We start from the raw sequence: 14,300 nt of genomic DNA on the forward strand, positions 1-14,300 counted from the left end.
TAAGATATTCAGTCTGAAGGTAAAGGTTCCATAAAACAGATGGACTCACCTGCCAGGCTTCGGTCACAAAGATTAGATGCAGTTCCTGATTAGTGAAGAAGTCCTTAAGAATGAAAGTTTTATTTGTTAGCGATCGAGCACTAACAAGACTTATCCTTCAATTCAATTCAATTTTATTTATATAGCGCCAAATCACAACAAAAGTCGTCTCAAGGCGCTTTATATTGTACAGTAGATACAGAGAAAAACCCAACAATCATATGATCCCTATGAGCAAGCACTTTGGCGACAGTGGGAAGGAAAAACTCCCTTTTAACAGGAAGAAACCTCCGGCAGAGGCTGTACACACTGACGCAATCTTGGTTTCTCTTAGACAAAGTAGAGAAATTTTATTCTATACAGTGTGTATCATTAAAAAAATAGAAAACCACCAATCAGACTGAGTACAGTTGGAAACATGTTACTCACAGTGTGAAGCTTCAATAATTTTGTTACTTTTATAAACAAAATGCTGCAGAAACATCAACATCTGTCTGTCTTTTTTTGTGACAGATGATCAAATCTGAGAGGGAGAAGGATGAATTCATTCAGAAGCTGATGGCAATATTTCCTGCACTGGACTCAAAGGTCAGTGAAAGCATCTCTCAGCACACAGAGGTAAACATGGACACATGTGATGCTGTCATCCTCCCAATGATCACAGACCTGTGCACTTATATTCCTGCAGTTTTGTCCAGCAGCAGCTTCTGTATCATTAACCAAACACAACTTTGAAATCTTACCACTGCAAGATTGTTGACATCATCCCACAACACTTAATGTTGTTAACATCATGCTACATCAGCTCTCTTATATTTACATCATACAGCTTTAATGTGACTCTGGTTGTGTTATCATGATTGTGTCTTAAACATGAACATTTCTTCCTTCTGCTCTTTCTTCATGTAACATTTCTCCTGCAGTGGAAGGAGAATACTAAAATCATCAATCAGCTCCAGGAGGTGAAAGAAACAGCAGAGAAACTGAAGCAGCTGGAGAAAAAAAATCAGCAGGTTTGTGTTTCCATTATAAACATTTTGAATTTACTGAGCCAACTCTCTGTATGAATAGAATAATTGCGCACATCAATATTTACTCACCATCAGACTGTACATTATAAATGAATCAATAAATCAAAATCTTAGCATCTAAATTATTTTAAAAAATCCCAGATATAATTAATTTAGCTTAAAAATTAAAAATTAAGCTTTTTAATTTAGCTTTTACTTAACGTTTATTTATTTTATGCTTATTTATCCTGTTATTCTATTTATATTATTAATTTAGGTTTTACTAATATTTATTGATTTTATTCTTATTCATTTTTTATCTTCTTACTCTTCTTATATTTATATTGTATCCCATTCTTAATTATTTTATCTTTTTATAAAAGATGTATGTATCCATGATCGTTTATGTTAATGAGAGTGTGGGGAGTGAGTTGGAGGGCGAGGTGGGGTGGGCTGCCTTTAACCATGTAAAGCACTTTGTATGAAAAGTGCTTTATAAATAAAGATTGACTGATTGATACATGTAAGAAAAAACAGTGTGCATTCATATTCCCAAAAGGTTGATTCTGTTCATCTGGACGTAACGTTTTCAGTGGGAGAAACGTTTGTCACTCATCCAAGTAACTTCTTCGTCAGCTTCAGCTGACTGCAGGTTTCCCCGACCTTATGAACAGTAGATTTATATAATCAATTAAAAAAATCAGCAGAACTGATGTGTTGTGGGAATTATATAATTTTTATATCATGTTTATTCTTCGATATCCTTTTTATTTAAGCATTTATTCAATTTATTAAACACACGTGTGGGAAGATACGCAGCACTACATTGTCAACACAGATCTCCGCTCAAAGCAAACTTTTAAAATAGTTTTATTATGTCAGGGTTCACGCCCCTTTTCGCGTCAATAAAGAATATAAGTTATAATTAATGACAGTTAAACACGTTTCCGTGTTCAACAACATTTTACCCTATATGGCTGTCTCACCCTCCAGATGTTTCCTGTCGACTTATTCATGGCATGCTTATCTTTAACACCTTCTGCATCAATAGTTGCTAAGCAAGCATAAAGCAAAATATGTTTCACCTTTGTGCATATTATTAGTAAGGAAAAAGTAAAAGCTGGTTTTAGTTTTAGAAACTAAATTGAACAAAAGATATTTCCTTAGTGTTATTTACAAATATTAATTTATATTATCCAGCTTATATTTACATAATACAGATTTTATTTCTAGCTTTATTTAAATCCTATTGTGTTATTAATATTGTGTCTTAAAGGTGAACATTTCTTCCGCCTGCTCTTTCCTCATGTAACATTTCAGCTCCAGGCTGAGACAGATAGTAAAATCATCGATCAGCTCCAGGAGGTGAAAGACACAGCAGAGAATCTGAAGACGCAGATGGAGTCCCAAAATTGGGAGGTTTGTGTTTCCTTTATACTCAATGAGAATTTGCTGACTCGACTCTCTTTGGTAATGCAGAATAGAACAGAACAGCCATATTATTGTCATTCAGAACATATACAGTTATTGTCAGTATTTACATCAAACTGTACAATATAAATAAACATTACCCCTCCACACACTGATTTATTATTAATATTGTTATTAAACTGAAATGTAGAGAGTCCAGTTAGAGAAAACTTCTTGATGCGAAGATCCAGATGATCATAATGTCTCATTATTTTTGTTAACACTTAAGCACATCAACACTTAATTGAGCTTCATTTGCAAATATACTTCAAGACACCTCAGATAGTCTTTGATGAGTGTCTGGATCTTAGATGAAGCCATGTTTGATCCTTCTTCCATACAAAAAAGCAAAAAAGCATCAACAGCCTGCTTCAAATTATCCCACAAATTTTCAATGACATCCAAGTCAGGGGAATGTGGTGTTATTCTTCCACAGCACAGTTTCAATCTGTCTCATCTAAATGAGCTTTTATACAACCAGCAGTTCTGTTTGTGGTGTGAGTGCAGAAAGGCCTTCTTTTCATTACCCTCCCATACATATGTACAAATACAACACCAAGATGCTCTGCAGGGTTTTGGAGGTGATTCATTCTGACAGTCCGCTGCATGTGCAGCTCCTGTAATTTTCTTGGCCTGACCTGAGTTCAACCACAGCTGTGCCTGTGCTCTTCTATTTCCTGATTACTGTCCTTACAGTTGAAACTGAGTTCAAACCTCTGAGAGATGTTTTTGCAGCCTTCCCCTGAACCACAGTACTGACAATCTTTGTTTTCAGATCTTTTGAGAATTACTTTGAGAATCCAGTTCTGTCAGTGTTCAGTGTCAAAGAGAAGCACAACTTGAAAGTTTCCACCTTAAATACAGTTTGCAAGTGTTGCAAGTAATCAGTATTCAGTCAGTAAAATTACAACGATACCCAAATTGTTGCACAGCCAGCTTTTACAACTAACTCCATTCTGTACGTCTAAATACTGCTTCACTAAAAATAGATGTTTGTGAAACACTTCAGTACTCAGATGTAGGAAATGAGGAGGAAATGAAATGCATGCCACTGTTATCTTTTTGTTGAATGAAGAGTGAATATTTATGCAGGGAGAGAGGTTCCCAGATATTTTCATATGATTGTGCATTTCAAAACCTTTTAACATATAATTCAAAAACAGCTTTGGTGACACAACATAAAACTGAACAGATATGTATGTGTGCCTGCTGAAATTCTCACCATATAAATATGAAAACTGCCCACATTTAGATTAAGTGCTTAACTTCAGAATAATTCATTAAAGAGATAAAACGCTTGAATTGTCCCTTTTCGGTTTAAATCCCGACTAAACAGTCTCGACTTTACAGAGAAATCTCAACACTGGGTCCAGATCTGGTCCACGTTCTGCCTGATGTCTGATGTAGAGGTTCAGCTCTGTTCCAGCTTTTCATTCAGACAAAAAGCACTGTTGTTTCACTTTACATGCATGATTTCTTTGCTTTGTGTGATGGTGCTGCTGTCATAGGTTGACAGAAACGAGTAGACTCAAGAGGAAGTTTATTTTTATTATTTTATTGTTACGTTTGATTGGATTAACTGTGTGTGAAAAGATAAACACAAGAGTAAGACTATTGCAGATGTTCATTTCATTTAAACAGTATCCTTATAAAAGTTGTGGTTATATTGAAATTCATAATTATTCTATAAATGTTGACAGTAATAAGAAATTTGCTATCAGATGTCAAAGTAAATGGGACCATTATTTGTTGTGGTTCAAGTTCATAAACTGAACTTAAAGTACACAGAGCTGAGTTGTGCCAACCCCAATAGTGAAGACTCAATATGAAAGTGTTGCTCAGAAGACAGATAAACATGGACTTTATGAAATTATGATGCTGATATGATTTGTTTGATGTGACCAAGCTGCTAATTTTTGACTTTTTATTGAGAAACAAGAAACACAAGTTCAAAAATACCCCATAACACGGTAGTGTTAGCCCCAATACTTTTAGTTATTGATTGATGAATTGATTTATGTAAATTGGATTAGTGTAAGGAAATTGATAGATGGGAAGTTTTTAATTAAATAACATTTATTGAAATTCAAATACACGAGTTGTTTTAGTCATATTTTTCTATAAGCAGGCCTGAAAAATGACAGAAAGCACTCACAAAATGTCAACGCTTGAGACTTTTTTCCATGTCTTTTAATGTGCAGTCGGAGAAAAATGATTCTATAATTAGCATCAGCTTCATCAGGAGAAAGAGAAGACGAGATGCTGAGAGGAAAATGTAGGATTTGAGGGACCAGTTAAACACTTAAAAATAAGATGTGTTCTAAAACCTTTGACTGGTGATCTACATAAGAATGACAGCTGTTTTACTACATTAAGAGATAAACTAATCTAAATAAATTAGGATATTGCAAAAGTAATTAGAAGAATATTTCCATTAAAAATATACTGATGTTTTCATTTCTCTCTGCTATTTGGAAAAGATGCTCCAGGCTGAGAAGAGGAATGATGAAAGTGACAGAAAACTCAAAGAGGTAAATCTTTTTACCCAAAGCAGTTCGCTGCTGTCGTCTCTCTTTTATCTCTTTGTATACAATCCAAATTTGGAATTTCTTCACAAACATTAATTTTCCAGCACAAAAACATATTTCAGTTCATAGCTGTGATCTTTTTCTTCATCTCTCTTTAGTTGGTAAAGCAGCTCCAGCACGAGAAGAAGAAAACTGAGAAAAATCTCAATGAGGTAAATCTTTGTCACCCAAATCAATCACCTGCTATTATCTCTGTTTTCTACGTGTTCAGGTTACAATCACACATGAGAACAAACCTCAGACACCAAATAACTGTTAGTGAAGCTCAAGTTTGTTCTCACTGTTTTCAAACTTGAAACTTAAAAACATCATCAAACACTTTATATTTACATAACACGTTTTAATTTATTTTAAACAGATTTTTTTTCTTTAGTGAAGTTTGTGATTGTATTGTTATATCATCTCTTATAAAAGAGCACGTCTCCAGTCATGTGTCCTCTCACCTGCTGTTGGAGAAAAAGTATTCAGACTTAAACAATCAGCTCTAGCAGGAGAAAAAAATAAAGTCCAGAAATCAGGGATTTTATCTCTCTGTTATAATCCTGCTGAATTTTCTTCTAAACATAAAAAATGCAAAAATGTTTCAAAAAAAGACAAATGCTGAAAGTCATTAACTTGGATATTTAGCACACAGAAAATAAACATTTTAATTCCAGTTCATTATTTTATCTCTGAGCGCACTCTCAGTGTTCTTGTCTAAGGTGACGACTGCACATTAGGTTTATGAATCTTTAAACTGGATCGATGTAAACAATAAAGGCCCCACAGTCTGATAAAGTTGCTCACACATCAAAGTGAATTTAATTTGACTGAACAGATATTCTTGCTGTGTGACTTCTAATAGCTGCAGTGTAAAAGAGACTCAGCAGTATTTATGTTTTTTTGCATCACACAATTAATGGATGCACACTGATCATTCAGTAGTTTTAGTAAGGTACGGTTTAACAGCTCACACATTTAAAATGTATTTGGCAAGAAGAGATTGTAAGGAAACTTACAAGATACTGTAAATTAAACAATCAGAGGTTTTCAGCTGATTTTAAACCAAATCTCAGATCATAACCTGTTTATGGGATCAGCACAGGTTACCATAGTGATTAACCAGGTAAAAAGAGAGAAACTTCGGTGACACAGAAAACTCTGACTTTAATGTAGACATGAAATATTAAACTTTGGAGCCATCCTCTCAAAAACTGCAGACAGTGTCTAAGCAGATTTAACTCTGTTTGTGATGCTGGAGTTAAGAAATAGGTGTTCTCACTTATAGTTTGTTAGACCATGTGTAGATCCATCTTGTACGAGTACAATATTACCAGTTTGTTTGGTTGGTTGGTGCTAATAGACATTAGTTTGTGTTAGCTAACTAGTGAAAAAACCTAACTACTAATCAAACTAAGACGGCACTTTTGTACTGCCCATAGCTGCAGCAATGAGATTTATGTTTAGAAAAACAAGGATCTACTGTCCACTTTCGCTGTCCATCTCTGAAGCAGTCAGTGGTTCTTCAATTATAAAACAGGAAAATCCACCTGTTAGCTTTAAGGTTTGCAGAGCACTTGTTAGTCAGGTGCAAAGGTGCCTCACCTGACTAACAGCTAAAGTTTGACACTGTCACCTGTTTCATTTTTCTTCGTGGGGTCAGGTGTACAGACTGAGATCTGCTAGGAGGTGGCAGAGCAGATGTTCACAAGCTGTAAGCAGCACTATTTATGCTATATTCAGGTGTAATATAACCCCCAGTTACTCTCTGGGTTAAATATCTTTTTCCAAACTCAACCAAAAGGTTTCCAACATAACAAGTTACTGTGATGTTTCCCCATCATCTCTTTTTATATGGTACAGATACTGATACTGAAATTACAACTCGAAGCATGCATGAAAACAATCGTGAGAAACTAAACCATCAACTCTGCTGTAATAAAACAGAAATTATAAACAGACAAGAGTTTAAACTGTTGTTACTTCCTCATTTATCAATTTTCTGTTTTAAAAAGTGCCTCGAGGTTCACACAGACTTGGTTCTTTTTTTTTTGTCAGAATAAACTTCTGAGCAGAAGTCCTAAAATAAAACTTTACTCTCATAGTCACTGAACTTTTTACTTTGCTCTATAGAAACAAAACTAATATTACAGGGCAGCTGAGGGTGTTGGGACAAACACTTTAAATCTGTCTTCCACGTTTACTGACTGTAGTTTTTACAGATGTGATGAATTGTATTTACACAAAAGAAGAACACTAACTGATCTCTGCCAACAGGTTTCCCGCAGCAACCTATTTAACTTTGGCTTTCGGAGATGATCCAATCAAAACTAATCCAGAAGTTGCTCAACATGTAACTGAGGAGTCAAAAAGTCAAAGAGCTTCATCATGGAGAAACTTGTTGTTTGTTATGTCACTGATTCATGTTTAAATAATCAGTTGTTCAACTTGTAACACTTTAAGTGAAGTAAGCAAAAGCTCTTATCATCCATCTAAAATTCCCAAATACTAAAGTTTTTCAGTCCTTGTTCAGTTGTACAGAAAAACTAATAAACCTTATCAACTAAAAATATGCTGAAAATGCACTGCTGATTTATTAACTTAATTTTGTTTTTTGAAAGATTTTAAACTTGTTTTAAGTTAGTAAACCAACTGATCAATAAAAATTTGATCAGGTAACAACTCCTGAGCCAAAGCACTATTCTGGGAACATTTTTGTGTCTATGTGTTTAATAGGGTTAATATTTTGTTCATTTTTCTGTGTCAGACAAATAGAATTGTAATGTTGCTGTACCTGTGTTATTGTGTTTCAAAACCATGTTTATATACGTCTGAGTTCAAATGTTAATTAAAGTGAGAAATGGAAGAAACTATGTTGGATTTTTAACGCTAAATTTCAAACTTATTACTAAAATAAATATAGTTCTAGTTTTTCCTGTGCTATATATAAACATATTTTGTTTCTTTCTTTTCTCATACATTACATTTTCACTGGGTGTCAAGCAAACAATAGCCAAGCCCGAGTGCATAACACACACACACACACACACACACACACACACACACACACACACACGTATGTATATATATGTATGTATATATATATATATATATGTATGTATATATGTGTATATATATATATATATATATATATATATATATATATATATATATATATATATATCCCTCCTGAGGGAAAACAATAGAGGCAGCCGTTACACACGTATCCCAGCAGGCATACACTCACACTTTCTGACTGTGCTTGAAGACTGACGTGAAGTCAACTGCAATAATCCCGCGCTGGTGGAAGCTCCATCGCTCTTCTAAATAGCTCCCCAGACGAGCCCAGGTGAGGAGCAGGTGTGTGGCAAGGACTTAAGGTGTGGGCAGTCCTCAAGCTAGGCCACGCCCCTCAGGCCTGACAGTGCCTGTAACATGGCCACAGAAAACAGCAACACACACACAACTGCCTACATACGGATGTGGACAGAGATAAGAGGCAGTGCAGACAACACACCAAATGATAATAATAATGACAATAATAATAACAACAGTCATAGTCCCCACTGCCCACAGACCCCGAGTCCCCAGAACCGGGTCCGTGACAATATATATACATACGTGTATTATTCACATCTTAAACCACAAGCTGAGACTGAAATGATCACACTGAAGTATTTTAACTCTACTGTGAACAAACGTTTTCTCGTGCGGTTTATCTCTAAGAAGCTAAAATTACTCGAGTGTCTGCAGCATCTAAAATCACTACACGCTGAGTAAAATGAGATACTGAGAGGTCTTTAAACATGCTCAGCAGGCCTGTGGTTTTAAACTCTTCTGTGCATGACAAGTTTAACAGCAACCAACAAAGTCAACAGAATACTGCAGGAAAAAAAGTATATAGTAAAAAAAAAACTGAAGTCGAAGTATTTTTTACAATATTTGCAATCACCTGTCATAGTGTAGCTCTTATAATTGTCCAGTTTACTGCACTGTTCTATTATCTAAATGTTAAAACTTCCAGAACATTCTCCATTAGTCATCAATCAGTCATCTTTATATACAGATTAGTGATGGTAAATTAGATTCTTTTTACTGAATCGGGTGTTAATGAGTCACTCACCAAAGTGAATCGGGTGTTTTGAGTTATTTGATTCACTGAGTCAGTTGACCAGAGAGTGCAAAAATTTTACTTTTTCACTCAAACTTAATTTGTTTCCCTTTTCATGTAAATCCCACTGCAAAGATGAATGAACCCCAAAACAACTATTTTATAGAGAAAAAAAGAGCAAAAACATTTCTAAAATTAAGCAATTTCCTATCCAAATTGCTTAATAAACATTTATTTCGTTTATTTGTATTTTATTAGTATTTTCCTTAAGTGTGTCAACTATATATTTTCTTATCTAAATGTCCACTGCGCTGTGAGCCAGGGGGCGGTAATGCGCCTTAACATTGGTTGCCAACCAAGAAGAAGAAGAAGCTGTGAGCCAGGAGGGAGGGGGTGAGTGAGTGATTCGTTCGCTCTTTGATTCAGCACAGGAGGGAGGGGGTGAGTAGCTCAAATGTGCTGTTAGCATGTTAGCAGCGCGATGCTACTCTGAACCGAGGAGCTATTTCCTTGATGTGAGCTTCTACTCAGGGTTTTTTTCTTCCAGTTCAGAGCAGAAATGCTTTTGTTACAAAACTGGCTGTTGTTTCCCCCCCCCACGATTTTAATTATAAGCTAGATATATTTCTACTAATGGAATTAGTTTGCTAACAGCACAGGGATGAGTCAGTGAGTCAGTTGGCCTTGTGAATCATGATTCACGAGTCAGTAAAGTGATTCTCGAGTATTGAACGATTCGTTCACGAATCGAACATCACTAATACAGATACCATTTTACAGATATGTCTGTGTAACACTGAGTTTTCTAAAGTGAAGTAATCCCACTAACTGGGGCGACCGTGGTTGGGAAGCGTATCTGTAACCGGAAGGTTGCCGGTTCGATCCCCAGGCTCTCTGTCCTGGTCATTGTGTCCTTGGCCAAGACACTTTACCCCACCGCCTACTGGTGTTGGTGCGATATGGCAGCCTCGCTTCTGTCAGTCTGCCCCAGGGCAGCTGTGGCTACAACCCTAGCTTTCCTCCACCAGTGTGTGAATGTGAGAGTGAATGAATAGTGGCATTGTAAAGCGCTTTGGGTGCCTTGAAAAGCGCTATATAAATCCAATCCATTATTATTAATAACAGCAGCAGAACCACCATCACAATGGTGAAAATAGTCCTCAACATTAGGAACACCTGGACGACAGAACAAGAAGATGAGCAGGTCTCTCTGTGAAGTGCTGCAATGATAAAAATACATCTGCTGTAAAACAAATAAGGTTCACCTTTAAATGACAGAATGGGAAAACTGATTGTCTCCACTTAATTATATTTAGCTACACTCTAAAATTATCATTTATTCTAGCTCTTAATTTCTGATTTAAAATGACTGAATTTGTACCTGTGACAGTCAACAAGCTCTCTGGTGATTCTCCAGTATCAAACATCTTACACTTGTAGAGTCCTTCATCAGACCTGGAAACTTTGTGGATGCTCATCTCTCCTGTGTAGCTGTTCCCGATGAGGAAGCCATCTTTATAGAAATCAGCTGTGAGGTTTGAAGTCTTTGTCTTGTTCCTGCAGCGCAGAGTCACATTGTTTCCCTCCTCGACAGGGACAACAGGACTCTCTAGGACAACAGAACCAGCTGAAAAACAAGACTTTTTATCTGATACAGAAATCTGTAACATTTCAAACCAAGCAAGCAAAACACTGAAATAATAAGTGGAACAATTTTTTAAGTTAACAGCTGCCATGGCAACGAAATTTTGGACTCATTGATAGTCACTCATTTTAATGTTAATTTTTATTATTAAGAGAGAAACTTGCTCAGCTGCTTACCCCTGTTTTCAACATGTGCGGCCAGCAGAATAAATACAAGTAACACTGAAAAATTAAAGAAATTATCAGCCAAAGAGTTTGTTACTGCAAATATAAACTCAGTTACAAATGATCTTCTGCACATGACCTCCTGCTGAAATATTTATAAATGATGACATTTTAATCTGTCAGACCTTCAGTGAGTTTTATTTAATGCAAACTGTGAACATACTGACAAACATGACAACGACCAGATTGACAGAAACACTGTAATTAAATAAGTTTCCAATGTTAATGCTGTTAAAACAATTTGTGGAAGTTTTATTCAAGTACACAGAAATATGTAAAACCAGAGAACTCACACATTGTGAAGCAGACAGCTGTAATCTTCATGTTGTCCTGCAGCTGAATGTCTGAGCCTGAAATACAGCTGCTCTGTACTGCAGATAAAAACTTCCTCTTCCTGCAGTTTGACTTCAATAACATGAAGCCTGACTCACTGTGGTTCTACCAGAGAGCAGGTAAAGGACAAAGAGAGCAGTTAGGAGTTTGATACTGACCATGAACTGCAAAAACAAGTCCAGCTGAAACTATTCTTTACATACAGATGAGTTACAATATATTTGTGTCTTTGTTTTAGGTTTTGAGTATTTATCGCTTCCTTTAAATTCAATCTGCAGATCAAACAGCAGTTTAAGATTAATATTGACCTCTACTGCAGTCTGCACGTCAAAGTGTCCTTAAGAAAGATATTAAACGCCATGTTGCCCAAATGCATCCACCAGAGTGTGAGTGAATGTTAAACTGCTTAAACACCAAATGCTCTATGAACGTCTGTGTGATTGTATCAATGAGACTTGTAGTAAAAACAGCTATGAGCACTCAGTCAGAGTAAGAAAGACTGAGAATGCATCATCTATATTTATTCAAAGTATAAACTGTATTTATAAATGTCTCACATGTGAAGTCTCTTTAAACCACATACTCTATTGTTTTTATTACATGTGATTAGCTGTTTCCTATATGACAAATCAAACATAACCGTTTTTCAGCCTTGTTTGTATTCAAACACTGAGTGATGATGATTCTAAGGGCCTGTGACTGACTGGAATCTAGAACACAGGTGAACATTCAATTAGTCTTTTTTATTTTTGCTTCACGAGGTACTTAGAAAGAGTTTTGTTTCCTAGCATTACTTTTGTTTTGTTTTTTTCCAGCAAACAATAAATCCAGTCACTCTGACCCCGCCTCCCCCTCCTTATTTCATGATTTGGTTTGGTCCAGGTGCTGCTAGCTGATGCTGAGCAGTAAGATGGTAGGATGCTTCTGTTAATAGTGATAATAGGAGCCTAAGTTTAAAAAGAAAGGGAGACGGGTGGAAATGAAACTCGTAGTGAGGTCCACATAAAAGAAACTGCTTGACTTTGCTAGTATTAGATAGTTCACTTCACTTCTAACAGAAAAGAATGTGTTTGTGTTATTTTAGCAAACATGTAATTGGTGCAGGCAGACCCTTTGTACGTATACTGCAAGTCTACGAAATCACTGATCTGCCGACCTGCTGCCAGGTCAAACAGATCAAACCTCTTCTTCAGGCTCAGCTGTTCAACTCCCATCTGCATACTCTGTACACTGAACCACTGATACCTGAAGAAGTTGATGAGTTGTTTTATGTCAACAAATGAATAAAAAGAATTTTTAGATCTCTGTCTTTGAGCTCCACTAGGTCTCAGGACAGAGACATATTTTTGTTGCCTATACTTTGTTTGAAATCTGATATACAAACAATTGTTTTAGTTATAATTGCCAGTACGTAATATTATTTTTTAAAAAAAATCTGATAAAGTTATAATTACAATGATTAAAATGTAGTGTCTTGCACATATTTCATCAGTCATACACAAAATCAATAAATCTATTTCTCTTAGCAGAATATTGATCCATGTCTGCAGAGTCTTATATTTTTAGGGCTGGCCTGGTTTGCAAAATTAATACCGTGGGGCCGAAAGTGAAATCTTTTTTCACAGGACCCCAAATCACCGGTGGCACCCCTGCGACACTGAAATGGATAACAGATGATATAAAACAATCCTGAGAATCAGTGTGTAACAAATCAGTCCTGTGCTGCCACCTTCAGTATGATAGCTGAGATAACACATCACATGTGAATGTTTCCCCCTTTTTGAACACCATAAAGACAGATATGGTTTCAGCTCTATTATTTTATAACAGGCTCAAAGTTCAGCATTTGACACACTGTATACCTGATCTAACCAGATTCAACAATGAGTGTTAACCTGATAAATTTATATTTTTCCAGCATTATACTTTGATTAACAAGAACTTTGAATTTTAAGGGCCTGTTTTTTCCATAAAGCTGAGCATATATGATGGATCTGGAGTTGATAAGCCAACGTAAGTTAACGCCATCAGGTTAAGTATTTTCAGACACCTTGTAGTCTCACACAACTTTCCACAGTTTCATCTGTTTCAAATTGTTTATTTTTAGGTTCTTGTTATGGCCTGTGGCCATAGGAAATCTGTGTTAGCTGCTGTGCTGTGTTTCTTTGCTGTGTTTTAAGAATCTCTGCAGGTCCTTCCTCTAATGAAGAGCAGTGGGCTGCTGATTGGATCATGGACCATGTGACTGGGTTCAAAAAGCCGCTCTGACAGCTGCAGGGAGAGAGATAAGTGAGCGAGAGTGAACCAGTTGACAGCAGCCTGGCCCTTCCAAATTCTTTGTGTGATTTTGTATTGAGTTGTATTTTTGTTATTGACCAAATATTTATTTTCCACCCTAATTTATGAATAAATTCTTTACAAATCCTACCATGTGAATTCATGGATTTTTTTTTTCACATTCTGTCTCTCACAGTTGAAGTGTACCTCTGGTGCAAATTACTGACCTCTGTCATCATTTTAAGTGGGGGAACTTGCACAATCGGTGGCTGACTAAATACTTTTTTGCCCCACTGTATATAAATAAAACCACTTTTTTTACGCTAGTAATTCCTTTTGTGCATAATTTTATATTATTGTTAATATAAATTAATTATAGCAACAAAACAACCTGAAGAGCCGGTTCGGAGCCGAAAGAGCCAGCTCTTTTTAGTGAGCCGAACTGAAAGAGCCGGGTGTCTAAAAAGAGCCGGAAATCCCATCACTAGCTAAAACTAAACAGAGCTCCCTGAAAGGCACAGCCAATCAGATTGACCATATTTGTCACATGAGGCAGGACTCCAGTAGAGGACGTAATTTAACTCTTTCTGCACCGCTGGGTGAATGAGACGTTGACAGATCGTT

The 14,300-nt window shown here is 36.2% G+C and overlaps 1 protein-coding gene across 1 annotated transcript in view; it reads left to right on the forward strand.

Annotated features, from left to right (window-relative positions):
- Window positions 1–5,440, forward strand: part of LOC106676871 (uncharacterized) — a 123,452-nt gene extending 118,012 nt beyond the window's left edge. Inside the window, exons 24-28 of the mRNA XM_076880270.1 lie at window positions 553–627; window positions 963–1,052; window positions 2,370–2,468; window positions 5,000–5,050; window positions 5,206–5,440. Of these exons, the coding sequence (XP_076736385.1) occupies window positions 553–627; window positions 963–1,052; window positions 2,370–2,468; window positions 5,000–5,050; window positions 5,206–5,403 (513 nt within the window). The 3' untranslated portion in view covers window positions 5,404–5,440. The remainder of the gene's footprint in view (window positions 1–552; window positions 628–962; window positions 1,053–2,369; window positions 2,469–4,999; window positions 5,051–5,205) is intronic.
- The last annotated feature ends 8,860 nt before the right edge of the window (window positions 5,441–14,300 follow it).

This window comes from Maylandia zebra, linkage group LG3 (genome assembly GCF_041146795.1).
Source record: "Maylandia zebra isolate NMK-2024a linkage group LG3, Mzebra_GT3a, whole genome shotgun sequence".
NCBI classification, from domain to species: domain Eukaryota; kingdom Metazoa; phylum Chordata; class Actinopteri; order Cichliformes; family Cichlidae; genus Maylandia; species Maylandia zebra.